Source organism: Eumetopias jubatus, unplaced genomic scaffold (genome assembly GCF_037043125.1).
Source record: "Eumetopias jubatus isolate StellerSeaLion01/CBP00866 unplaced genomic scaffold, mEumJub1_p1.0 scaffold_9, whole genome shotgun sequence".
NCBI classification, from domain to species: domain Eukaryota; kingdom Metazoa; phylum Chordata; class Mammalia; order Carnivora; family Otariidae; genus Eumetopias; species Eumetopias jubatus.
The window spans coordinates 35,571,647-35,596,274 of record NW_028274815.1 but is presented as its reverse complement, the minus strand read 5'-3'; the positions used below and the strand labels follow the sequence as shown (position 1 = coordinate 35,596,274).

At 50.6% G+C, this 24,628-nt stretch overlaps 3 protein-coding genes and 1 non-coding gene across 5 annotated transcripts in view; 1 reads left to right on the top strand and 3 right to left on the bottom strand.

The window, feature by feature from the left end:
* Window positions 1–1,883: 1,883 nt before the first annotated feature.
* Window positions 1,884–14,306, bottom strand: TMEM127 (transmembrane protein 127). 2 transcript variants are annotated; one of them, XM_028117154.2, is made up of 4 exons: window positions 14,159–14,306; window positions 13,417–13,759; window positions 5,114–5,278; window positions 1,884–4,325 (listed from the first exon to the last, which is right to left on the bottom strand). In XM_028117154.2, the coding sequence occupies exons 2-4, from the start codon at window positions 13,658–13,660 to the stop codon at window positions 4,018–4,020; spliced, it is 717 nt and encodes a 238-aa protein (XP_027972955.1). In that variant the 5' UTR covers window positions 13,661–13,759; window positions 14,159–14,306; the 3' UTR covers window positions 1,884–4,017. The 2 variants fall into 2 exon arrangements, with proteins under 2 accessions (XP_027972955.1, XP_027972954.1); XM_028117153.2 differs by having other exon boundaries at window positions 13,417–13,734.
* Window positions 14,307–14,491: 185 nt separating this feature from the next.
* Window positions 14,492–19,875, top strand: CIAO1 (cytosolic iron-sulfur assembly component 1). The gene is made up of 7 exons (XM_028117225.2): window positions 14,492–14,778; window positions 15,336–15,484; window positions 15,638–15,749; window positions 15,853–15,941; window positions 16,389–16,590; window positions 17,238–17,325; window positions 18,191–19,875. Exons 1-7 carry the CDS (start codon window positions 14,640–14,642, stop codon window positions 18,429–18,431), a joined length of 1,020 nt encoding a protein of 339 aa, XP_027973026.1. The 5' UTR covers window positions 14,492–14,639; the 3' UTR covers window positions 18,432–19,875.
* Window positions 19,876–24,628, bottom strand: part of SNRNP200 (small nuclear ribonucleoprotein U5 subunit 200) — a 32,689-nt gene continuing 27,936 nt past the window's right edge. Inside the window, exons 42-45 of the mRNA XM_028117133.2 lie at window positions 24,333–24,493; window positions 24,134–24,215; window positions 22,384–22,476; window positions 19,876–22,281 (exon numbers count right to left, since the gene is read on the bottom strand). Of these exons, the coding sequence (XP_027972934.1) occupies window positions 22,138–22,281; window positions 22,384–22,476; window positions 24,134–24,215; window positions 24,333–24,493 (480 nt within the window). The 3' untranslated portion in view covers window positions 19,876–22,137. The remainder of the gene's footprint in view (window positions 22,282–22,383; window positions 22,477–24,133; window positions 24,216–24,332; window positions 24,494–24,628) is intronic.
* LOC114219720 (U4 spliceosomal RNA) lies at window positions 21,120–21,257 on the bottom strand. Its single transcript, XR_003611448.1, has one exon. It is a non-coding gene; the product is annotated as a U4 spliceosomal RNA (small nuclear RNA).

The following is a 24,628-nucleotide window of genomic DNA, read 5'->3' as shown; positions in this document are numbered from 1 at the left end:
GGCGCCCTTTTTTAAAGTTTTTCGTTACCAAACTCTTTAGACCACATTTTCCCCAAAGTGAGGAACTGATATCTTCTCAAAGTGTGTCCCTGACAGTGCTTTCACTTTGGGCACCCCATTCAAAGAGGAGAAATTTTCTCCCCTCCATGCACCTCCCAACCCCCATTAAAAATGCCACTCCCGGGGCCCCTGGGTGGCTCAGTCAGTAAGCGTCTGCCTTCAGCTCAGGTCATGATCCTGGGATCGAGCCCCGCATCGGGGTCCCTGCTCTGAGAGGAGCCTGCTTCTCCCTCTGCAGCTCCCCCTGCTTGTGCTCGCTCGCACGCTCTCTCGAATAAATAAAATCTTAAAAAAAATAAAATAAAATGCCACTCCCACAAAAAATGCAGGGGAGATGTTAAGCTATTTGAAACCAAGGGCCAAAAAGTGTATTCGTTCCTTTGTCTCCCCACAGAATCTTGAGACCTGTGAATTTAGTGGCTGATGGAGTGGACATCTGTGGGTGAGATGTCAGCTAAAGATTCTCTAGTTATTTTTATTTTAAGAAAACTGCTCTTCCCCAAGATGCAACCACCTCTTCCTCGGTTCCCCAAGGTTCTCTCCTTGCTGCCCTTCACATCCTGCATCTTCTCATCTGTGAGCCCCTCTAGGCCCACCCTGCCGGCTCTGCCTCCCATGCCGTGAGACGCCAGGCCCTGGGGCCGAGACTGCTCCCTTCTTCCCCTTCTGCCAGCTCCCAGGCCCCACACCACTTCCCGTTTCCCATACCCTCAGACTCTTCCACTCAGTACGAGGCTGAGCTTCCTCCACGCTGTCACCTGGGTCCCTCCTTTCTCCTCAAAACCCGTCCAGGATTCCCCACTGCTTATGGTGCCTTACATGAGCCCCTCTCAGCTAACCACTTCTCTCACCACAGCCTGGCCTCCAGTTGTGCTTCTGCTCTTGCTCTTCCCTCAGTGGGAGTTCCCCACACCCTACCTCCAAACCCTCACTGCAAGCCTGGCTTAAGCTTCCTCCTCCACGAAGCCTTTCGTAATCGCTCAGGTCACAACCAGCCTCCCCTCTTGGTACAGCACTTTCCCCAACTGTCCATTAGACCACTTACTTCACTGCCTTTTTGTGAACAAGTCCATCTCCTGAACTAAGAATATAAAATCCTTGGAGACAGGGCCGCTGGTCATGTTTCTTCTCATGGGGCCTAGCGGTGCCTTGTATACAACACAAGGCACCATTTGTAAATGACTGAAATGAAATGAGAGAGAACACATTCCTAGCTCTCAAGAAAGATGTATACTCTTTCTTGAGTAAGAATAAAAAAAGAGCCCCTGAATGGGCTGCTCCTCAAAGGGAGCCTGAAACTCTTCTACCGTGATATCCACTCAGGGCCCAGTGTGTCGGCTAAAGGAAGGGAAAGTGGGTAACCATGAGAGGCACGGACACTAAAGAGCTCTTCCACAAGTTACATTCCTGGAACTGTCTCCACTCACATGCCTCTCCCTGTAAGTAATCATTCCCTGTGGTTTCAAAAGAAAATGCAGCTCCTTCTGCAAGTCCTAGCTCTGAAGAAGTCTGTTTCTTCCCACACAATGGCTGGAGTTCAGGAGCAGCTTTCTCTTCCGCAGCTAACTAGGGAGCTCCAGAGAGGAGCTCAGGGTTTGAAGTCAGGGACTTGGGCTGGAGGCATCTACTGCTCCTGGAAGTAGTATAGAAGTTGTCGGGATTAGGAGGGTCTTAGAGATGAAAATGCCTTGCATGGAGTAACCACATGCAAGTCCCTCCCCTTTTTTTTTAAATTACACACTTTATCAATTTCTCCTGCTTCTCTAAGAGGAAGGGAACAAACCAAATCAAGGAGATTGTGACAGAAAAATGACAGGGAGCCATTGGCATTTACATTCTTATTTGTAATTTGTTTTTTTGTTTTGTTTTGCTTTTTTTTTTTTTCTAGAAAAAAAAAAACAACCAGGGGAGTTTATATGACAAACTATCAGTGTCAGGATGGCAGGGAAAAAGAAAGGCCAGAGGTATGGGGAGCTAATAAAAAGTGGGTTCTGAATCACGTGGAACGTCTGGGTCCTCATGAGATGACTGGTCACTTTGGCATGCGTGTTTGGTGCCCGCTCTCTTGGTCTGTCTGCTTAGATACCCACGGTCAGAGAGAGCTGGCCACAGCCTGGAGATCTGCCAAAGGCAAACTCAGACATAAGACTTAATTTAGCTCCTTGGCTTTGTGCTCAGGTATCATACTGCAGTCTTTCTTGCCTAAGAGAAGAGTCTGGAAGAGTGTGAGAGTCACCCTGGGACACACTTTGGCATCACAGTGAACTCCAGGCAGCCGCTCACTCATGCACAGACATGGTCTTCACCTCCCACACAGGCATCTGTCCAGACATCCCCAGGCAGACTAGCTGAAGAAGGACGAGGGACAAAACAGTCCCCTTCTAGCCACAATTCAACAGTGGTACCCATTCTCCAGTCTTGCTCTGCCTATTTTGGCCTGTGAAAGGAAACTGGGATCCAATCTGCTTTTCAGCTCAGCATTGGACACTGATTCCAAAGAAGCTTGGCCATCTGGATCCACACTGAAGGTCTCTCAAGTTTCTCCCACTTTGTGCCCCAGATCTCAGGGCTGAGTATTCAGCCAGACCCAGAGCCATGTGTGGCAAATGGGGTGGTCAGAGTGATGGCTGGGCGAGGAAGAGCCAGTAACGCACTGCAAGACCAGAGTACACTGGAGGAGAGAAGAGGGGCATGCAGCAAGATGTTGCCCCAAGTCACAGTCTAGGGGACACACTGAGCCTGAGGGACACAGCCAGGTCTGCTGGTCTGACAGGGTGGTTCTGACATCTCACACAATGGGACCCCACTGGTTGTAGTTCCTGTGTGGAGAGTGGCGGGTTTCCTGCCCTGCTGTGGTTCCTGTTCCTGCACGGAGGCCAGGTTACATCTCAGTGCCACCGTCCTGAGGAGCACCACGCTGGCCAGCCAGCCAGGCCACCGTCCTCGGCCCCTCGGGGCCAACCGACAGGGCTCTGGGTTCCACAGGAAGGGCCCAGGGAGCCGGGTCCCTGTTGGGGAGGGAGCAAGGGAAGAGGCTGCATTCTGCTGGGAGAGATTTGGGGAGGAGCTGCCTGGGGTGGGGGTAGCTGTGGCCCAAAACACTGCTGAGCCAAAAGGAATGGGCTACATGTCTGAAAAAATGACAACAGTCTTGTCACTAGTTTAAAAAGAGTATTGTTGCTGTTGGTTGGTTTTGCTTTTTCCTTTTAAAACCACTCACATTTTAAGAGGTGAAGGGGCTAGGGAGACTTGCTCCCCGCCTCCATCTGATCCTTTACGGGCACCAGGGCGCCTCAGGCCCATACCAGCTGCTACTCTCCCTGCCTGGGCTCCAGCCACCCAAGCAAGGGCAGGGCGGGGAGAGCACCGCTCTGCTTCCCGACAGCAATTCCTTCTTCCCGTAAAACCAGAACACACATGATGGGAAGTCCAAAGACTAAAGTGCAGAGAATTCCATGGAGCGGGCGGCCCGGAGCTGCGGCACTCCAAGTAGGAATGGGGGGGTGGGGATCAGTCCAGGGCTAGAGCAGTGGGACAACACTGACCGTTATGAAGTGAGCCTACAGGGTCCAGTCCCCTTTCCCTTTGGACCTGCTGACACTTCTACCTGGGAATGCCCATCGTCAGCAGCTCCCCAGGGAAAGTCCCAGTCTCAAAGCTATGGTCCATGAAGGGAGAAAATTTGTATGGCCATCCCTGGTTGGTAATGACTAGTGACCGCGAAGGGACAGGAAGGTGACAAGAGGGGGAAACAGTGCATTATATAAAATCAGTGAATCCCAGGTTTCGAGAGCAGGGATACATGAACAACCCTAAAGGCAGAGTCTCTCCTGGGAAGGTTTGGTGAAATGGTCAGGATCCTACCAGTGAGGCCTGCTGGGGAGAGGAGCTCCTCTGGGTGTGAGAGGCGCTGCAGAGTGGGGAGGGGCTGCTGCAGAAGAAAGCCCTGGGCTGCCATTAGGGTGTGTAGGCCGGGGGCGGCTGGAATTGGTTGATGACCTCATACTCCGCTGGGTAGGGCTCGTTCTCCTCCATCTCGGAGAGCAGCTCCAGGGCCTGCTCCTCCTCCTCCGTGGGGTAGTGGCGCAGGAGGTTGGCTGCTGTGGCCAGGATTGAGGCTCCACCAGCTCCTGCCACCAGGTAGAAACTAACAGCGAAGGTGACATAGACCTGGGAACCATGGTACTTCTTATGTTGCTGCTGCTGGGCCAGGATGAGTTCAGAAGCCCAGTAGGAAAAGCCGATGACGGTGGCACACTGCAGGACTGGGGGACAGAGAGAGAGCAGAGAAGGGGAGTTAGTAGGCACCTTGCAGTCAGGATGCTTAAAGAACCAACTGAGCCTCTCTCCCCAAACCCCATTCTCAGAGAACCTGCCTGGTCCCAGACATTGTGATGGGGAGCTCTCTTCTCCATGGGATTCTCGGGCAGGCGCAGGGGCTAGGGCCAGATGTCTGACTCCTTTTGGGCCAGAGTCTGTCTGTCTCAAGAATTTGGAATTGGGATGCCAAGCTGCTAGAAGTCCCTGGGTGCTTGAAAGGGACAGACCAGGTCATGCAGTTTGGGGGCTGGAGTTGGCACCACCACAAGTCAAATCAACACACCAGCCCAGTCATGAGTGAGAGGAGAAGCTGCATCTAAGCAGAGAAAGGTGGTGTGCAGACAAGCAGGAAGGAGAGAATCCAATGAGACCATGTATTCCAGGGGGAGGCACAGTGAGACACCGTGGTTCCTTCCCTGCTCGTTCTGGGCCCCATAAGCCCAGCTGAGCTTCAGCTGCAGTTCTTAGAGAGCACTGAGATTTCTTGTGGAATACTAACAATATTCCCCCTCTACAGCTGGGTTGAGTGGGTTTGTGGTCCTGGCAGGCATACGTGCAAATGAAAGAAGCAAGCTGCTATCACAGTCCATTGCTTTGTGAAAGGCTAGAGCTGAAATGAGCATCTGGAATGGTGTCCGCTCACAGAAGCCCCTTCGTCCCCACCTGCAACTGCAGACAGGATGCCTCCGCCCTGTGGCAGTTCCTTCCCCAAGGCGAGCAGGCCCACACTTACCGGTAAGGATGTGGGCAAAGGCATAGCGACGGGTGATCTTCAGAGCTGGATGCTTAGGCCCAAAGACATCTAGGAGGAACGCAGAGAGACTACACAGGATGCCCAGGAAGCAGAAGGCAGCGATGACCCGCAGGAGCAGTACTGTCTGGGGATTCATGCAGAAATCTGTAGGGGGAGAACCAAATTTTCAGGGCCCCAAGTGACACCCTGGTGCAGGAAGTCCTCCCGCCGGGCCCGCCGGGAAGAGCTGGTCCCCCTCCACCACAGTCCTGGGGAACCAGGAGAGTACTGGGGGGCGCAGTTTCAGCTCCTGCTCCCAGCTGGCCTGCAGAGGAGACAAACCGCAGACAGGTTCCCATGTGCTTTGAGTCCTTCTTCCCTTTCCAACAAAATCACCCTAAGTGCAGGGCTCCACTTCCTTATACTCTCCACCCTCTGCTAACCATATGTAAAGACCCTGACCATTAGCCTGGCATGTTAGCCCACTCTGCTAAAGCGTGCTTTAGGCTGGCAGAAAAAGCCCATGGACTTCTGATCTGAGATAGCCACAGAGGCTGATTAATGCTGATTATCTATCCAGTCACTCATTCAGTCCCTTGTTCAGAAAGAAGTTGAAGCAGTTTAGAGGAACACATAATTAAAAGTGCTGAATAAATTCTGAAAGATGGTAGACTAGACTTTCACATTTATTTCTGCTCTCCCTCCCTGCACCCTACTAAAACAAAAGGAAAAAGAAATTAAGGCATAAACCCACACAAAGAAAAAAGGGTCAAAATAAAATTCTGGAAATTAGAAATTAAAAGGAGTTGGACCTACTTAGAACGGACTCAATGGACTAGATAAGTCCAAGTATAAGCCAAAAGTAGGAAAAGCTAAGTGACTAGATTACACCACAAAAGCCTGACAGACCAGAAACTGACAGCCCCCAATACCTTCTAAAGTGAGGGTGAAGCCATTGAGGGGTGCATGCTCTACCATAATGAGGGAGTGAACCAAGAAAAAGGAAGATGTTCAAACAGGTGACCCAACATTCAGTATCCCCAGAGTCAAGAAGAAGGGAGGTCCCAGGATGATAACCGTCCTCCAGACACATAGAGCGAACTTCTAAGACTTTTAACACCTTCCTCTTTTTTTTAAAGATTTTATTGATTTGACAGAGAGAGACACAGCGAGAGAGGGAACACAAGCCGGGGGAGCGGGAGAGGGAGAAGCAGGCCTCCCGCTGAGCAGGGAGCCTGATGCGGGGCTCGATCCCAGGACCCCAGGATCATGACCCAAGCTGAAGGCAGATGCCCAACAACTGAGCCACCCAGGTATCCCCACCTTCTTCTTTTTTAAAAGAAAATTCACCTAGACAATACTATCGGTCCTGTTTTATATCTATGTAAACTACCAGCGCTCCCAGAAACACACAGGATAAAGGCTGATCCAAAAAGAAACCATTTTAAGCTTTGATAATGAGAAATGGGACTTAACTTCCACTCTTCTCTAGTCTAGCCGTGGGCAAGTTCTTCTTTCATTTAGGCCATGGGTTGTCAACTGATTTAGGAAAATTTGGAAAGGGCTGGCAATACTTAGACTATAGGCTCCTTTCCTGAGTCCTGATCTCAGGTTGAGAGGCTCTGGGATCATGGTCATCACTCTAGTGGGCATGAAAATCACAGGGGTGCTGGCTGAGAGCATGTTTCCAGGCCCCGCAGATTCTGAGCTCTTGGCCTGAAGCAGGGCCTAGGAATCTAGATTTTAGCAAGCAGTCCATGGTAATTCCCATGCAGGTGGGCCAAGCCCTACGTTCCAAGAAACACTGATCCTGGACCTAGAAGAAAGTAAACTGTTGAAGAAAAGTCCAAGGACCTAGAGACAGGACCTGAATCCCACAAAGCAGACTCAAACCAATGGACACTGACATCACTGGGTCTTGGACAGAGTCTGGCCTCCCATACTGAAGAACCAGACCAGGTATCAAGAGACTCTGGGGCTTTGTGACGGCATGCATTCCCTGCCTCAGGCTCATAATTCACCAGGCAGATGTTGGCTGAGCCCACACAGGACTCATATGCCTTGATCTGGCTGCAGGTCATCCATGAAGCTGCCCCAGAACTATCTGTCACTCTCTTGTCAGCTAACCATCTGTTTTGGGCCCAGTCATCCAGCCCGGGGAAATCGTCCGTGGCCAAGAGGCTCGCCTGCGCGTTAGCTCTGCCAGCAACCAGGGCCAGCCTTCACTTAACTCAGCCCTGCAGAGCCTAAGACAGCTGGCCTGAAGGAGTCTAGAAACCCACGTGCCTCACTGAAAGAAAAGCCCCTGGAGGCAGACATGGTTTTGTGCCTTTATCTGTATATTGTTAAAGGTCTCTGAGATAGTTCATCTTGGGCTCCACATGGCATGTAGCAGGGACGGGGCAGGACGAGTGTTGTAGCGCATCCAAGAATAACTTGGGAGCGGTGTAAGGGCTTACATCACTCTGCGTTGCAGCAGGTTGTGTTCTGATTCCAGCAGTGTTACTTAATGTGGCCAGCTACTCTGGTGCTTTAATTGTGGTTCTTAAAAATCAACTAAATTTTAACAGTTACCTTTTTCCCCCCAAAGATTTATTTATTTATGAAAGAGAGAGTGTGCGTGCATCGGGGGGAGGGGCAGAAGGAGAGAGTCCCAAGCAGACTCTGTACTGAGCGTGGAGCCCGATGTGGGGCCAATCTCAGAACCCTGAGATCACAACCTGAACCAAAACCAAGAATAGGAGGTAAACCCACTGCACCTCCCAGGCACCCCAACAATTAGTTTTAATGGACAAAAGTAATACAGTAGGGCTTCAGACACTTTCTTCAGCTGCAGAGGGAGTACAGGATGTTCATTACCATCCTTAAAAATGTACATTAATTATATATACTCCTGTGTCTTATGTTTCATAATACACTTATTTCAATAAGGAAAACTTGCACATGATAAAAAGCTTCAGGGAGGACATTCCTCCCTTTCCAAATGTCCAACTGCCCCTCCCAGGAGACAAACATTGTTGGTCCTTTCTGGTGTACCCCTCCAGGAATAGCCTGTGCACACAGATAGGTCAAATGTTATTTCAGTTGGGGCGCCTGGCTGGCTTAGTCAGTACAGTGTGTGATTCTTGATTTCAGGGTCGTGAATTCAAGCCCCACACTGCGCGTGGAGCCTACTTAAAAAAAAAAAAATGTTATTTTAGTTAAGTCTCACTCCACTCTGGGGGATTCATCACACAGCTCAGATGAGGACTCAGAGGGTCCAGGAGGTTAAGTGACTTCCGCCAGGTCACAAAGCAGAGTTAAGACGCCAAACCCGCATCAGGCTCCCTTGCATCATGATGCTCGGAATCACCAAGCACCAGAGTTCGCTGTTTCATTTTTCCCTGATGGATATAATCAATCAAATCCTAAAGAGCTGTATTTGAATGAAGGGTCAAAAGTTAATATGAATGCTGTCAGAGTCATCCTCAGAGCCAGCAGCTGCTGAGCTCACTAAGGGGCTGGAAGCATGAAACCTCTTCTAGGCAAGAAAGGTTTGGATCATTAAGCCATGAAAAGTACTTACACTGGGAATTACTGGGCAAAACCTGTGTGGCATGGTCTAGGCTTCTGCAGCCATCAGAATCTGGCTCTTAGAAGCAGTGGGGACACCAGAAAGGCACCGAACTTGGCAACAAATCCTAGACGGACCACAAACTATGTTACCTTGAGCAAGTCACTTAACTGCCCTGCTCTCTCATCCAGCAAATGAAAGCTGTTAACACCTGCTCCCCGTACACAGGGGGGTGTGCTGATAGTCAACTCACACCACGCCAGGAATGAGCCCATACTGCCTGCCACTAGCCCACTCCCTTGGCACGGGGCTGGTACAGCTGGACCACAGCTGCATCATCCCTGGTGTGCCTGTCCTCCTGCCGCCGGTACTTCGTCTGCACACATCAGCCAGTGTGGGCCAGGGAAAGAGCCCATTAAAGCCAGACTAAGAGTGTGCCCCACCAGAGTGATGATGTGGTACAGAGATGGAGCTTTTGACCCAAAATTCAAATGGGTTTTGTTTCAACATGACTGCCTTTCTCCACTCCAAAGCTGTGAGTGAACCCTCAGGCTTGGTGAGGAAGCCAAATATAAACTTCCCTTGGAGTGATGCTTGTAGATACCCCAGGGGTCTGCCTCACATCCCAGGCAGCCTCTCATCAGAGGGTCTCAGAGCACACAGAGAAGCCAGGCAGAGTTATCCCAGACACGCTCAGAACCCAGCTCTGACTCTCCTAGGGTCAGGATCTCAATGTCTATTTCTCTCTTCCCCCTGCCAGACATCAGTATCACAGGGAGAACAACGAATATCCCCCACCTCGAGGGCTGCTAAAGGGAAACAAAATCCCCAACTGTTATGTATGTATTATTTTATTTGTGGAAATGGCACACAGGGCACGGTCCTAATTTTAAGTGCAGACAAGTGGTGCAGTGTACTACACTCTGGTAAGACAGAGCACACATCCTATTCTCCAGTTGTGCTGTTTATTTTGGTAATTATTGCTGACTGTCCCCTCCAGTCACCAGGGAAGACGGCAGCTGCTGTGTAATAGGATCCCAAGGAACTGACTTTGCCCAAGGTCACTGGTGAGTCACTGGGCTGGATTTGTTTTGAAGGCCCTGGCTGGCTCTTCCTGTCTACTGGCCCACTGCTCTCACCCCCCGCTGACCCAAACAGGCTGCAGGCAGGAAGAGTAAAGTGGCTTCTGGGCAGTTCCCCTCTTCTGTCTCATCTTCCCTCCCTTTGCTCCTCACTGGAGTCCCTGTGAGTTAGAGACCCTTCCCCATGGCCCAAATCCTTTTCAGCGCTCATCCATCCCACCTGCCTAGCCCACTGTGACTTTTTGCCTTCCAGACAGGTTTCTGACACAGGACTCCAACAGGGCCCTCTAGTGCCTGGCTGGGTATCAGCCCAGATACCAGCCCCTAGGAGAGCTGCCTCTGGGGACAGGCCCAGCCGGGCAGGGCAGGCGTTTGAAGCGTCAGCGGCAGTAGTCACCACCCAGCAGGCACACTGGCTCTTTCTGAAAAGGCCTTGCATTTCCAGTGGCTTGTTGTCAACTGTGATTCATTGACTTCAAAACCCAAACTTCCTCATTCTCCAAAGATGCTTCCCTTTGCTGGCCACACTTGACAGAGAGGGACTGGGGCTCAGAAGGAACGATTATCTGCCCCCCCCCCTTGCTTGGGGCCACTAGCAGTCCGAGCATATCTCTGGACCTGGGCCTGGGGTGAGGAGCTGTGTGAGAAGCAGGCACCCCCTGGAGAGCGGAAGAATTCAGGACCAAACCTTGTGAGCCAGAATTTGCTAAAGCCTCCTGGGGCTCAGCATATGACAGCAGGAGGGTGAGCGGCTTTGCCTGAGGCTCACCAACTTGAGCCAGAATATTGAGGCAATGAGGGCTAAGAAGCACAGCTTTGGCTGGGCTTGTGAGAAAAACTCCACTAGGATGGGGAAATACTAAGCCTTGGACAGCTTTGACAGAAGGAAAAAGAAACCTAGAGTGCGCTAAGGTGCGATGGTAAGAGTGGGGTCCCCACCCCGCACATCAGCTGTGCCTCCAAGCCCGTAGTACCTGACCTCCCTGAGCCTGTGACCTTTGTGAAGCAGAGGTGGGGACAGCACCTACCAAGTAAAGATATTCAGGAGAAACTAAAGCCAGACATGGAGTGTGCTTATTAGCACAATGCCTGGCACTCAATGCCTGGCACTCAATGCCTGGCCCACAATGGAAGGCACTGCTCCAAGGCCTGCCAGCCCTGCCCACCCCCTTCACCTGCAGAGACTTCATAAGGTCTGTTTTCCCTCTGGTAGCATCTATTGCCATCAGATCTGTCCCCCGAAGCTCTGCTCCCTCCCGAGATAGAGAATATCCCAGGCTTCCATGTTAGGACGTGGGTGAGGCCCTAAGGATCAACAGAGTCACACAGAACAGCCTGTGTCTAAAGGCCCACTGGGTAGCAAAAACCCAACAGGTACAGAGTAAAGGAAGAAGAGAAGCGATCGGAGACCTCCTAATTCCTTGCCTTCTTCTGTGACAGTTTGTGATAGTTTTGTGATAGTCTGTCACCTCTCTTATTAATGGACACCAGTGTGTTCCCAGCTTGCCATAGCCAAGAAGATGGCCACAGAAAAGCAGGTTGACACTACCCATGAACTGGGGCGCCTGGGTGGCTTAGTCAGTTGAGCGTCTGACTCTTGGCTTTGGATCAGGTCATGACCTCAGGCCGTGGGGCCCGAGCACCGTGTCAGTGCGAAGTCTGCTTGTCCCTCTCCCTCTACCCCTCCCCCCTTCAAATAAATAAAATCTTTAAAAAAAAACACACACAAAAAAACCTATCCATGGGTTAAGATCCCTAAACACATGAGTAAATGTAATGTAAAGATTAAGGCAACATGCTTTATAAAAAACAAAATCTGGCTTAAAAAAGTTCTTAAAAAGGGCAAATATAGACATAAACAAAAGAGAACCTGCATGAAGAATTTATTTTTATTTTTCAAATGCCTTTGACAAGGATGCACTCCAAAGTGGAATACTCATGAAATCATTCTCTATGACACTGAAGTAAAGCAAAGGTTAAAAGCATATGAGACAGCATCATTTTACATTGGAGTCAACAGATGTGAGTAGCCTCAGCTATGCCCCCAGCTCTGTGGCCCTGCAGAGATCACTTCGCTTCTCTGAGCCACAGCTTCCTGGACCTCCGAAATAAGAACATGGGATCAGAGTGCCTGTCCCTCCAACACACGAATTTTGTGAGCCTCCCCAGGAATGATTTGAAAGGGAGAAGCACCATAAACTCTCTCCCGGTTTGTAGGTGATACCACGTTCTTGAAACACTGTAACAGCAGGGGATCCAGGGCAAAGACCCGGATGGGGTGGTGGAAAGGCAGCAGCTATGCTCCAAACAAGGCAACGTGCTGAGGGAAAACCATCCAGACTCCACACAAGCTTGATGGCCTTTCTGCCACCAGCCACAGGCAGACAAAAGCTGCATGTCACAAGGCCTCCATCATCGCGTGTATAACTTGGATCTTAATGAGCCAAACCAGCAAAGGCCATCATCATGGTGAAATCTGGAAATAAACTAGACACTCCCATCCTGTTCTCTACAAAACTATCCTAGAGCCTTAAAAACTCAAAGAGAGATGCAAAACAGCAAGAGAACTCTTAGAGAAAGACAACATTAGGCTACAAGCTTAGGGTTTTTCAGACCAGGCATGCAGAAGTGGTATATAATCCAAAGCACAGAAGGGACTTTGACCTTTTCCCCAAATCCCAGTGCCTGAATCCTTAAAGAGGCAATGTGAAGATACCTAACGCTTCTGATACATTCGGCAGTAAACATCTGAAATGCATCACAGCCCAGAGGTGGTCCAGGGAGAAAATATAAAGACCTTCATAAATGTCTCAAAAGACCTTGGGGGTGACAAACTGTGCTGTTACTAAAGGCTCCTTGGGGTCCTCTGACCATTCTGGGGGTAGAAGCCAGGCACGTGCAGTCCTGCCCTCACACCACACAGCCTTTCCTCTCATTACTGGAGACAGGGCTGGGCAGGATGACCTATGGGGCTCCCTGGAACAGCCCCGCACTCCCACTCCCACCTCCATACTGGCCCCCTCTGCCCAGTAAAGAGAACAGTCCCTTTCTCCTTTGCTCTGCCTGCCTGGCTAGGAAGCAGGATGACGAACAAAGCAACCTTACCACAGTCAAGACCACTTGTAAAGGTTCCAAGAGTCCAATTCCAATTGTTTTACTGAATGGCAATGAAACTGGCTTCTGGTTATCGAAAATGCCATAGACTCCCTTTTTCTCTAGCAAAAACCCAATTATAGCAGAACTCCAAAATATAAAATCTAGCCACATGAAAAGTTCCTATTCCTCCCTTCAACAGGCTGCCCTAAAGAAACCTTCCTATATCCCATGGGTTCCTTGGAAGGGGGCAGCTAATTGTGATGCCTAGCAGCACCCTTATCTGTTCTCCATATACAGCGCCCTTCCTCCGGCAGAATCCGAAAATAGCAGCAGTCCAGATTAGCATGGCGTGAGAAGTAGGTGCCTTGGCTGAATAACATCAGAATTAATGAGAGGCCAGACCCCAAACAGAGCCACCTGGTGGGCATGAACACCAGGCAGGAATGGGGTTGTTTCCTTCAAGCCAAGGGCCTGCCCCTGGCTATCTCTGCTCCAGCCCGCACCACATTCCGCTCTCAGCCAAGAAGGCTCTATCGCTCAGAAAGAGGAGGGCCGGCGCGCAGCGCCCTCACCTTTCAGCAGGTCCGGGTGCACGTAGCCCAGCACGTCGGAGACCCCCAACTCCTGGCGGGAACAGGTGCCACCGTGGATGTGCAGCCAGGCAGGCTCCGCGAGGGCAGTGCACAGCGCCGTGATGGACAGAGCACCCGGCAGAGCCGAGGCCAGGCTACGCTCTGGCTGCTTGGGCAGAGCGCTGCCTCCCGGGCTCCTCCGCCGGCGCCCGCCGGGCAGCCCTGCGCCTCCGGGGGCGTACATGCCCGGGGCCGCCCGCCGTCGCTCCGAGGTCGCTGCTGGTCGCCGCGGACCTCCGCAGGGCGCGCTGAGCCTGCCTGTCCCGGGGAGGAGAGCAAGGCGCTGGGTTCACAGAAGGGAAGGCCGACACAGCGCTGTCAGGGCCCACACCGGAGAATAGGGGGTGGGACCTGGGGCCAAGCACAGACAGGAGGGCTGCAGGGAGTCGGGGGGGGGGGAGGGGGCGGGGACGGGGGTCCCTGGAATGGCTCTGCGGAGGTGCGGAACAGGGACCCAGAGAGGGCTGCGAGCCGGCCAGGATCTGGGCAGACCGGAGTGGGAGCGCCAGTATCGGCTACCGATGCGAGAGACACCCGGCTCCAGAGTCTCTGCGAGAGAGTGCGGAGGGGTCCAGGACCAGACTGGGCCGCGGGGATCGGGAATTCGGGACTGGGAACAGTGTTCTGGGGTGCGATCTGTAACTAGAAAGGACCCTCCCCCACACCGACCCCTGTTCCTCACCGGTCAGCAGGCCTCAGGGCCGGTATGGCGCCGCTCCGTTCCGTCACGGGCTCCGCAGCTGCCTGGGGCAGAGCGATCCCAGGCCCTAAACCCGCAACGCCCGGACCGACCCGGGCCCTATCCACTTCCGGCTTCCTCCACCTCTGCCTCCGCCTCCTCCGGCACCCCGCCCCGTCCCCCTCGCGCGTCACAGCCTGGGCGCGCCGCCGGCTCCCTGCGCAGGGCCTCACGGGACTGGTAGTCCGAGGCCGCCCCACAGTGCTTGCTGCCAGAGAGGGTAAACTGACTACAACTCCCAGAGGGCAGCACGGCCTCAGCCGCGGGCACTTCAGTTCCCAGGGCGACCCGGGCCCTCGGGCGGAAGCGGCGGGATCCGACGGCCTTCGGAGGCCAGAGTGGGCTTCGTCGGGGTTTGCACAGTGGACTCGCGGTCGGCGCTGCCGCCTCTGTCCACCTCCTCCACACCCTGCTCTGGGCCGCCATGAAGGACTCGCTGGTGCTGCTGGGTCGCGTCCCGGCACACCCTGACTCCCGTTGCTGGTTCTTGGCCTGGAACCCCGCGGGAACCCTGCTGGCGTCGTGCGGTGGTGACCGTAGAGTCCGCATCTGGGGCACGGAAGGTCAGGCCCAGCCGCGCTGCACGACCCCTGCTGCCGAGGGTTCAGCGTGCGCGTAGCGTGGGTGCCGGGCTCAAGGGAGTGCGCAGCCTTTGGGGCAAGCCGCCCGGGAATGAGGTTACAGGCCAGGGGGAAGGAGGGAGAAGCCACCTTCAAGTTAGACGTTATCCACTCTGGGAACGACTTTTTGGGCGAAGGATTCGGCAAGTATTGGAAGCAAAAACGTCAATAGGCTGGAGGAGACCGGAAAAGGAGAGAAGGGTGGTAGGAATGTAGCCTGCAGAGTAATTTGCGACCCAATGTGAAGTTTAAATTTTATCCTGAGGGCATTTGGGAGCCATTGACAGTTTTAAATCAGGAAGGTGACTCCTCAGATTTGTTTTAGAAGGATGTCTTTAGAGGAAGTAGAGCTTTCCGAAAGCATGTTGATAAATACACCGATTAAGCCCAGCTTGGCTCCAGCTTGGCTCCGGTACTAATCCCCATTATCCAACGGCATTGATAGTGCTTCTGCACCTTGTGCACCCAGCTCCAGAGCTTGGTCTGTCCTTTGCTTTTAGGTGACAGCTGGATCTGCAAATCTGTCCTTTCTGAAGGCCACCAGCGCACTGTGCGGAAGGTGGCCTGGTCTCCCTGTGGCAATTACCTGGCCTCTGCCAGTTTCGATGCTACCACTTGCATTTGGAAAAAGAACCAGGATGACTTTGAGGTAACCAGGCTGGATGGGAGCAGGATTGTTGCCTTTTTGCTCCCCAGGGCTGGTTCAAGAACTTGAGCCAACCTGGGCTAGGTCAGCTGTACCTATGAAAAGAACACCAGGGATCTTAGTTGCTTAATTCTTGTTCCTCTTCCCTTTTCACAGTGTGTAACTACTCTGGAGGGCCATGAAAATGAGGTCAAGTCAGTGGCCTGGGCCCCTTCTGGCAACCTCCTTGCCACCTGCAGCCGAGATAAGAGTGTGTGGGTCTGGGAAGGTGAGTCTGGATCCTTCCAGATGCAGTGGGGAGCCGGAGAACAGACATCCCCCTCTGTGTCCCTGACATAGCTCGTGGGCTCCTTTCTTTTTCCTTCCCACAGTTGATGAAGAAGATGAGTATGAATGTGTCAGTGTCCTCAACTCTCATACACAGGATGTCAAGCATGTGGTTTGGCACCCAAGCCAGGAGGTAAGAGTGAGGTGAAATTTCTTGGTGGGAAGGAATTTTGGTGTGGAGGGTTGTACCCAGTCTTCCTCTGCTCTTCAGCCTCAGCCTGACTTTTATGGGGATCTCTATCTGTGACCAAAAGACATTATTTTTTTTTTTAAGATTTTATTTATTTGAGAGAGAATGAGATAGAGAGAGCATGAGACGGGGGAGGGTCAGAGGGAGAAGCAGACCCCCTGCTGAGCAGGGAGCCTGATGCGGGACTCGATCCTGGGACTCCAGGATCATGACCTGAGCCGAAGGCAGTCGCTTAACCAACTGAGCCACCCAGGCGCCCACCAAAAGACATTATTAATCCCTTTATAGAGACAGATCGCTGGGACTGTCCTAGCTGGGAGAGGTATTGGAACTATTGGCACATCCTGAGCCACACAGACAAGGGCTGTGTTTCGCCCCCCTCCCCCCCAGCTGTTAGCCTCTGCAAGCTATGATGACACAGTGAAGCTCTACCGGGAGGAGGAGGATGACTGGGTGTGCTGTGCCACCCTCGAAGGCCATGAATCCACTGTGTGGAGCTTAGCCTTTGACCCCAGTGGCCAGCGCTTGGCATCTTGCAGTGATGACCGAACCGTGCGTATCTGGCGACAGTATCCACCGGACAACGAGCAAGGTGAGGGGCCAATCAGCTAAAGGAGACTCCTCTCATGAGGTTTGCAGTCTACTAAGGGTCTAAGACACATAGATGAATCACAGCAGATTGGAGTAGAAAGGGAGATGTGCCATGAGAGGGCTCCCCAGCGAGTGCTGGAGAATCAGGGAAGGCTGTGTGGAAGAACAGCCATTTCATCCGAACTTGAAAGTGTGTATAGGGTTTTAACACAAGAAGAATTTAACAGAAGAGACTTCTGGGTGAAAAGAGAACAGCATGAGCAAAGGCACTGAAGGTGCAAAAGCCTAGATTTATGCCAGGAACCATGATTCCTTTAGATGGCGCATAGGGTGTAAAGGATTTGGGGAGTAATAAGGTGGGTCGGGTGGCTGGTTGGGTTGGTTGGTGGCCTTAAAAGGCAAGCTGACTAGTCAGACATAGTCTGCAGCAAAAAGTTTTTAAAGAACAGGACCTTTCCTTCTCAATTCTGTTGTAAAAATCCGTGTGTAGCCACAGTATGTAAGGCAGATCACTATGGATGGGGACAGAGGAACAAAATGAGGCCTCATGATTGAAGGTGGGGGTGAGGGAGGGCAGTTGAGGAGCTCCTCCCCTGAGGTGCCCAGGACACAGACATGTCTGAGGCTCAAGAGAAGTCTGTTGTGCAGGGGTGGCATGCAGCGGCTCTGACCCCAGCTGGAAATGTATCTGCACTTTGTCAGGCTTCCACTCCAGGACCATTTACGACGTTGCTTGGTAAGACCTCCATCCCCACACCCACCCATTTGGAGAGATTTTAGAGAAGACAAAACCCCGTGATTCTCTCTACCACCTTTGGGAGTACATGGACATAGAGAGGAAGCCACCCTCATTTCTTCTGATCAGGCAGACTGTCTACCGTGCTGGCCTAGGGCCAGCTGGCCTGAGGTTCACAGGAGCAGGAAACAGACTTACAGACCCAGGCCTGTACCTACTTTAAGATCACAGGCTGTGAGGGCAGCACCAGCCTTGTGTTGGGGAGGGGGGGGGGTCACACAGCCTCATACATCCAGAAATATTGAAATTGGATTCATGGGTGCAGTTTTTATGGTTTGGTAATATTGACTCTACCCTTATGGAGTCTGGAAAAGCCATACCATTCATATAGGAGAGTGATCAGAGGGCAGTCCTAGGAACCTGTCCGTAGGAAATAATCCTAAACAACGAAAATAGTTGATGTGCATCTAAGCTTTACTTATATTAGCAAACGTTTGGGAATGACAAAAGTGGCCTTAGGGGAAGTATGGTAAAATTCAGCGGCCTATTACTGTTTAAAGAAATAGTTGAGAATGACTTGCAATAAGGGAAGCTGCTTATGCTAAGTGAGAAAAGTGCAGTTCAGAATCTTGGAGGTTTTTGGGTTGCCTGGGGAAACCTAACCTAGATGGCAGCCCTTGAAGAATTAGGGGGTGATGTTTGTGGCTGTGTGTTAGGGAAGCTTGTCAATGATAGACTTTGAGCTGAGGCCTGCAGTTTGGGAAGAGCTGCCCAAGGACTGTAGAACTGATCTCTTTTGCCTAATTTGCCAGGTTGGGGAGGGAGGAGCCGCCTGCATACTCACTGATGCACATGTTCCTCCCAGGTGTCAGCTGACAGGGGCCCTGGCTACAGCTTGTGGGGATGATGCCATCCGTGTGTTTGAGGAGGATCCCAGCTCAGATCCACAGCAGCCCACCTTCTCTCTGACAGCCCACTTGCCTCAGGCCCATTCCCAGGATGTCAACTGTGTGGCCTGGAACCCTAAGGAGCAGGGGCTTCTGGCCTCCTGCAGTGATGACGGGGAGGTGGCCTTCTGGAAGTATCAGCGACCAGAAGGCATCTGAGCCACCTTGACTTTGGACAGAATCATGGTTTCCCAGAAAACGTCCTAAGACTTTCCCAGCCCCAAGGGAACCTGGAAGGAGCATCCTTGACCTTTGTCTAACTTGGCTCTCTTCCATTCAGACTTGGGTAGAAGTGCAGAGCCACAGAACCACTCACTCTTCCCCTCCTCTGACATGGGGCCCTTGGTAAAGAGCTACAGAACATCAGTGCGTTGTGGTTATGCCACAGATTTTGCTTGCTTGCGAGCACAGTGTTCAATTTTGAGGGGTGAATATAGTATTTATAGTCACCATATCTCTGTGTAGAAGGGGTACATCTTAGGCTTTTCAGAAATAGGAAGCTTTCTAGAAATAGGTCATCTGAGTCCCAAGTCCTATTTCATAAGGACATTCACAACTTAAAAGAATTCCATGGTGAGTCCTTTTCAGAAGTAGGTCCTGCCTTCCTGATCTCTGGGTAAATTCTTACATTTAAGACACTCAGTCAGTATTGAAGGAAATTTTTTAATGTAGACTGGCTTAAAGTAAGACATGCTTCTGCACAGTGAAACACTGTGAAACTTAGAAACTTGTGTATCTTCTGTGCCATCATGCTGTGGTGGCAACTGGAAATGCTGAAAAATAAATGGGGAAGGGTGTGAAGCCTAAGAGGGAGTTATTACTGGCTATAGGCCATACATTCTCAGTGGGGCTGAAAATCAGTTCTTGGGTAGGGGGCAAAAAAATCTTGAGACCATAATTTGTGGCTCTCTAATGAACCGCCAGTATTAAATTTTCATAGTATGGGCAGATAGCAAAAAGACATCTAATAAGGCTCACTAGGGGCATGATAATGAAAAAAGGTAGAGAATCACTCCTTAAGCTATCACTTTGATCTCATTCAAATTGTCTTCTGGAAGTCACTTCCAAGTGGGTTTTGACTTGAGGACCATCCCCAAAGCTACAGCCTTCACCTGATTTTTTATACCACACAAATCACCACCTTAGATTTTGAAAAGACAGCTGAGGCGGTGCCTAGCGCAGTGGCTCTCAGAGTGTGGTCCCAAGGGCCTCTTAGGGGACCTGCGTGGTCAGCTGTGGCAGGAGTCAAAGCAGTGGTACCCCATACTACTGGTCAGTCTCCACTGCCTTGCTCTCACCTCGCTTAGAAATGTCCTGGATAGAACCAATTACAAGCTGTTAAATCCTGACCTCTGAGAAGAGCTAACATGCAGACAGTGGGAAGCAGGAGAAAGCCCTTCCGCCCCCCGCGCAACCAAGACTGGATGAGAAGCCGTCATGCAAGCTGAACTGTCGTGGCCCCGTCTTGAAAACACTAGCAAATTACGTTACTTAGACTCAGCTTATCTGGCAGACGTTTTCTGGGAGATGGACGGAGTGAGTCTTTCACTTCAAGGGAAACTCGTAGTGTTGCCAATGAAAAAATAAAGCTCTCAAGCAAAAATTAGAATTTTCGAAAACTTTTATTGCCACCATGAGCTTGACATCTTCCCTTTGCTTAGACTTTTCTGATGAGATTGGTGGTATCAACAGATTTGGAAGACAGGCCTAAATCAGTGAACCAACATTTTCCAAATGACTGATGCATGATATAAAATCTTTCATTCACGGTTAAGAAATTTATTAAAAGGGTAAGACCAAATAAAAATCTTTAAAGGGGGGGGAGGGTACCTGGGTGACTCAGTAGGTTAAACATCTGCCTTCTGCTCGGGTCATGATCCCAGGGTTCTGGGATCGAGCCCCACATCGGGCTCCCTGTTCAGCCGTGAGCCTGCTTCTCCCTCTGCCTGCCACTCCCCCTGCTTGTGCTCTCTTTTTCAAATAAAGTTGTAAAAAGTGTAAGACCAGTGGGTTTTTTAAGATTTTAGAGAGCATGAGCGGAAGGGACAGAGGGAGAGAATCTCAAGCAGAGCCCAATGTGGAGCTCTATCTCATGACCCTGATCATGACCTGAGCTGAAACTAAGTCAGATGCCTAAGTGACTGCACCACCCAGGCACCAGACCAGCAGTTTTAACTGAAGCTTATTTGATGGGGTTTCAGATTCCGCATTGCCTTTAAAAAAACTATCACTTGTGGAGTCTGTGTAATATCAAATAGCTAATCACCCGAAAAGGCTTTAAAAACCCTTTTCTGGGGGCACCTGGGTAGCTCGGTTGGGCATCTGCCTTTGGCTCAGGTCATGGTCCCAGGGTCCTGGGATCAAGCCCCGAGTTGGGCTCCCTGCCCGTGGGGAAGCCTGCTTCTCCCTCTTCTGCTCCCCCTGCTTGTGCTCTCTCAACTAAATAAAATCTTTTATTATTTATTTATTTATTTTTAAAGACTTTATTTATTTATTCATGAGAGACAGAGAGAGAGGCAGAGGAAAAAGCAGGCTCCCCGCCGAGCAGGGAGCCCGACGCGGGACTCGATCCCAGGACCCTAGGATCATGACCTGAGCCGAAGGTAGACGCTTAACCGACTGAGCCACCCAGGCGTCCCTAAATAAAATCTTTTAAAAAAATTTTTAAATGCATTGCTTTTACTCCTTAGGATAGTAAACATCAATAGATATAACCAAGATGATAAAATATCTTTGGGGTTCTTAATTTTTTGTCGTGTAAAAGGGGTCCTAAGATCCCATTACTTGAAAACTGCTGACCTAGAGAAATGCTTGAAAATCATCTCCCAATTTTATGCACATTTATTCCTACATAACAGAAGGCAAGAATTTGAAGAGGAAATTTTGTAAATCTAGATCACAGAATTGGGAAGAGTTTTCAATCAGCAATAATCGCTCCTTGGATAAACCTCACGGGCTACGATACTGCTGCCACTGAGCAAAGAACTGGTTTACCAAGACTGGGCCACACCCAGCTCATGCATTTTAATCCCCTTTCCGGTACTGCCTCCTTATGGGAGGGAACCCTGCAGATCCTGAGAGACTCGAGCTCAGTGTTAGTTTAACAGTGCTGATATCTGGGTAACAAGAGAGGTGGAGACAAGGGCATAAATCTGACAGCTATCTTTTTTTGTTTTTTAAAGATTTTATTTATTTATTTGACAGAGACACCCCGAGAAAGGGAACACAAGCAGGGGGGAGTGGGAGAGGGAGAAGCAGGCTCCCCGCCAAGCAGGGAGCCCGATGTGGGGCTCGATCCCAGGACCCGGGATCATGACCTGAGCCGAAGGCAGACGCTTAACAACTGAGCCACCCAGGCGCTCCTATCTGACAGCTATCTAACCTTGTTCCCTCCTCTACACTGACTGGAAAGGCTGCAGGAGACAGCCCAACTAAAGAGCAGCCTTGTTCTCTAGAAGTATGCATCGTAAGTATTCATTATAAGCAAGTTTAGTGGCTAAAAAACCAAATGTTTTTGGCCAAGGGCCTTAGTTAGAGAAAAGAAACTAATTTGGAAACACTACAAAGACAAATGGTTTTTCCAAGTTATTTTATGAGACTGTTTGACAAAAGGAACTACACAGAACATGCCTAAAAATGCTGTACATAGTTTATGCTTGACAGCTTACAGGACACCTGCAGACACTGGATCCAAAGTCTAGACAGCAAGGCAGTAAGAGGGCCTAGTAGTAGAAGGGGGCTAGGACAGCACCTGCACTGACTGGCCAGATCTCACACCAACAGACCTGGTCCCCATGTAACTGTACATGTTCCTGATTCAGGTGCAATTCTTCTCTCCTGTTTGTAAGAGTAAGTGCCTCTGGACTCAGTCTGAGTCACTGTCTGTCTCTGCTTCCTTCACGTCCACACTGAATTTGTATTCCTGGTCACATCCCATGTAAGCATCACTCATGAAATACAGGGTGTAATTGTGGGCACCAGTGGCTGGGGCCACAAAGTCAAGCTTCACCTAGAGAAAGCAGGCAGAAGTCAGGGTGAGCATGGACATAAGAGGAAGAATTCTCACCCTGACCCCATCTCAGAACAAGTCCTGGGGCCAGTGTTCACTCACCTTGGCCTTCTGCTGCAGGGTCAGCCTCTTGATGGAGATGAGGCTATTGGATTTGGCATCGCCGATCACCACCCACCAGCCCTCTTCACGTTTCTGCAGTGACCAAAAGCCAAGAATTTCAGCATGTAGAAAGTGATGGCCATGAGACCGTGAGAATGGTTATAAAAGTAGGAAACAAAAACCAGAGAGAAAGCTTTCTAAAATTTCCTCCTGGAGGTGCCTGGGCTGCTCAGTTAAGTGGCCAACTCTTAATTGCAGCTCAGGTCATGATCTCAGGGTCCTGGGATCGAGACTCATGTCCGTTGGGCTCCTCACTCAGCAGGGAGTCTACCTGAGATTCTCTCTCCCTCTGCCCCTCCCCTGCCAGCATACATGTTCTCTCTAAAATACATAAATAAGGGCACCTGGGTGGCTGAGTCGGTTAAGTGTCTGCCTTCAGCTCGGGTCATGATCCTGGGGTCCTGGGATCAAGTCCCGCACTGGACACCCTGCTCAGCGGGGAGTTTGCTTCTCCCTCTCCCTTTGCGCTTCCCCATCGCTCATGTTCACGCTCTCTCAAAATAAATAAAATCTTTTTAAAAAATACATCTTTTAGAAAACGAAATAAAGGGGTGCCCAGGTGGCTTAGTCATTAAGCGTCTGCCTTAGGCTCAGGTCATGATCCCAGGGTCCTGGGATCAAGCCCCGCATCGGGCTCCCTGCTCCGTGGGAAGCCTGCTTCTCCCTCTCCCACTCCCCCTGCTTGTGTTCCCTCTCTCACTGTGTCTCTCTGTCAAATAAATACATAAAATCTTAAAAAAAAAAAAGAAATAAAATAAAATACAACTTCCTCCTAAAAGACAATTTGGTATAACTAAGATTTTGAAACTATCAAAAGGTATCTCAAATGAACGTTTTTAAGTAATGAACTCATTGTTGGTTCTGACTCATTTCCTTATTTATTCCAAAATACCTTCTCCTGACATTCAGTGCATGCCCATGAAGCCAAGATTCCACTATTAGAGATCTAGTCTTTGGGGCCTGGCAGCTGAGTTCCTCAGAAACCCTTTTAAATAAAAAGCACCCATGCCAGATAAGCAACACATGCTGACCTGGACATGAGCCTGCCAGTGGACAGGATCCAAAGCAGACCACCCCTGTCAGAAAGTCCAAGTATTCCAGTTTAAAGCACTCTTTCCCCAGAGCCTGTTAAACCACTAGTTTGTAAAATGAAACATTACAGTGCATCTGGTTTCTGCTTTCAGTCTTCAATTATTCTCTAACATAAGGGATCAGATTTTCTTTCTGGTGGTAAAGAACCAAGTAACCGGACAAAGAGTTAAATGGCAGTGAGAAAGGAAGAGAAATACCAACTAGAAAAGCCCAACTAACCTGGAGCCATTTAAAGAAAATTCATCTTAACAATCCTAGAGATTGACAATACTGTATTGTCACAATGACCAGTCACTGGAATTTTCAAGCAAAAACAACAACAACAAAACCACCCATGGCTCCAATATTAATTCTTGGCCTTGTGTCTTGTCATTACCCTAAATTTCCCTCCCCCAGTGACAATGTACCCTTGAACTCTGAACACTAGCCAACGGATGAGGCCTCCAGAAGAAACCTCATACTGCTACTTAAAAATGGGAGTTCATTTGAGATAACCTTTGACAGTTTTAAAATCTTAGTTATATCAGACTGTCTTTCAGGAGGAAATTTCAGGAAGCTTCCTATCTGGTTTTTATTGCTGTCCTGCTACCGGACCCACCTGCGGAAAGAGAGGCGCGATCACGGGGCCTGTGACTTCCTCCTCACGCTCCAGCTGCACCAGCACCACCACCGGCCCGCCACTGTGGGGGAGAAGAGCAGGGCAGCGCGTCAGCACCGTGGCAGAGGGGCCGGAGTGCGCCGTCATGCCGGGCCCAGCAGGGACCCCAGGGCAGGGCACCTGGCTGGCCCGGGCTCACCTGCGGATGCCGTCCTTATCCACCACCTCGTAAGAAAGCTCGATGTTCGGGTAGCGGTTGCAGAAGCGGGCCACGTCTGCAATCTGGCTGTCAGACAGCTGAAGCAGCGCATTTCGTTCTTCATCTTCCATCTCCATGATGTCAAAAACGCTCTCCACTCCCTGCAGGGGGGATTCGGAGGTCAGGGAAGGAGAACTCATACTAACAGCAAATGAAACCTGGCTCCAAACAGCTGCTAGTTTTACTTCCTCTGCTATCAGATCATCTAAAGACATGGCTTCAGAAAGAACACAGCC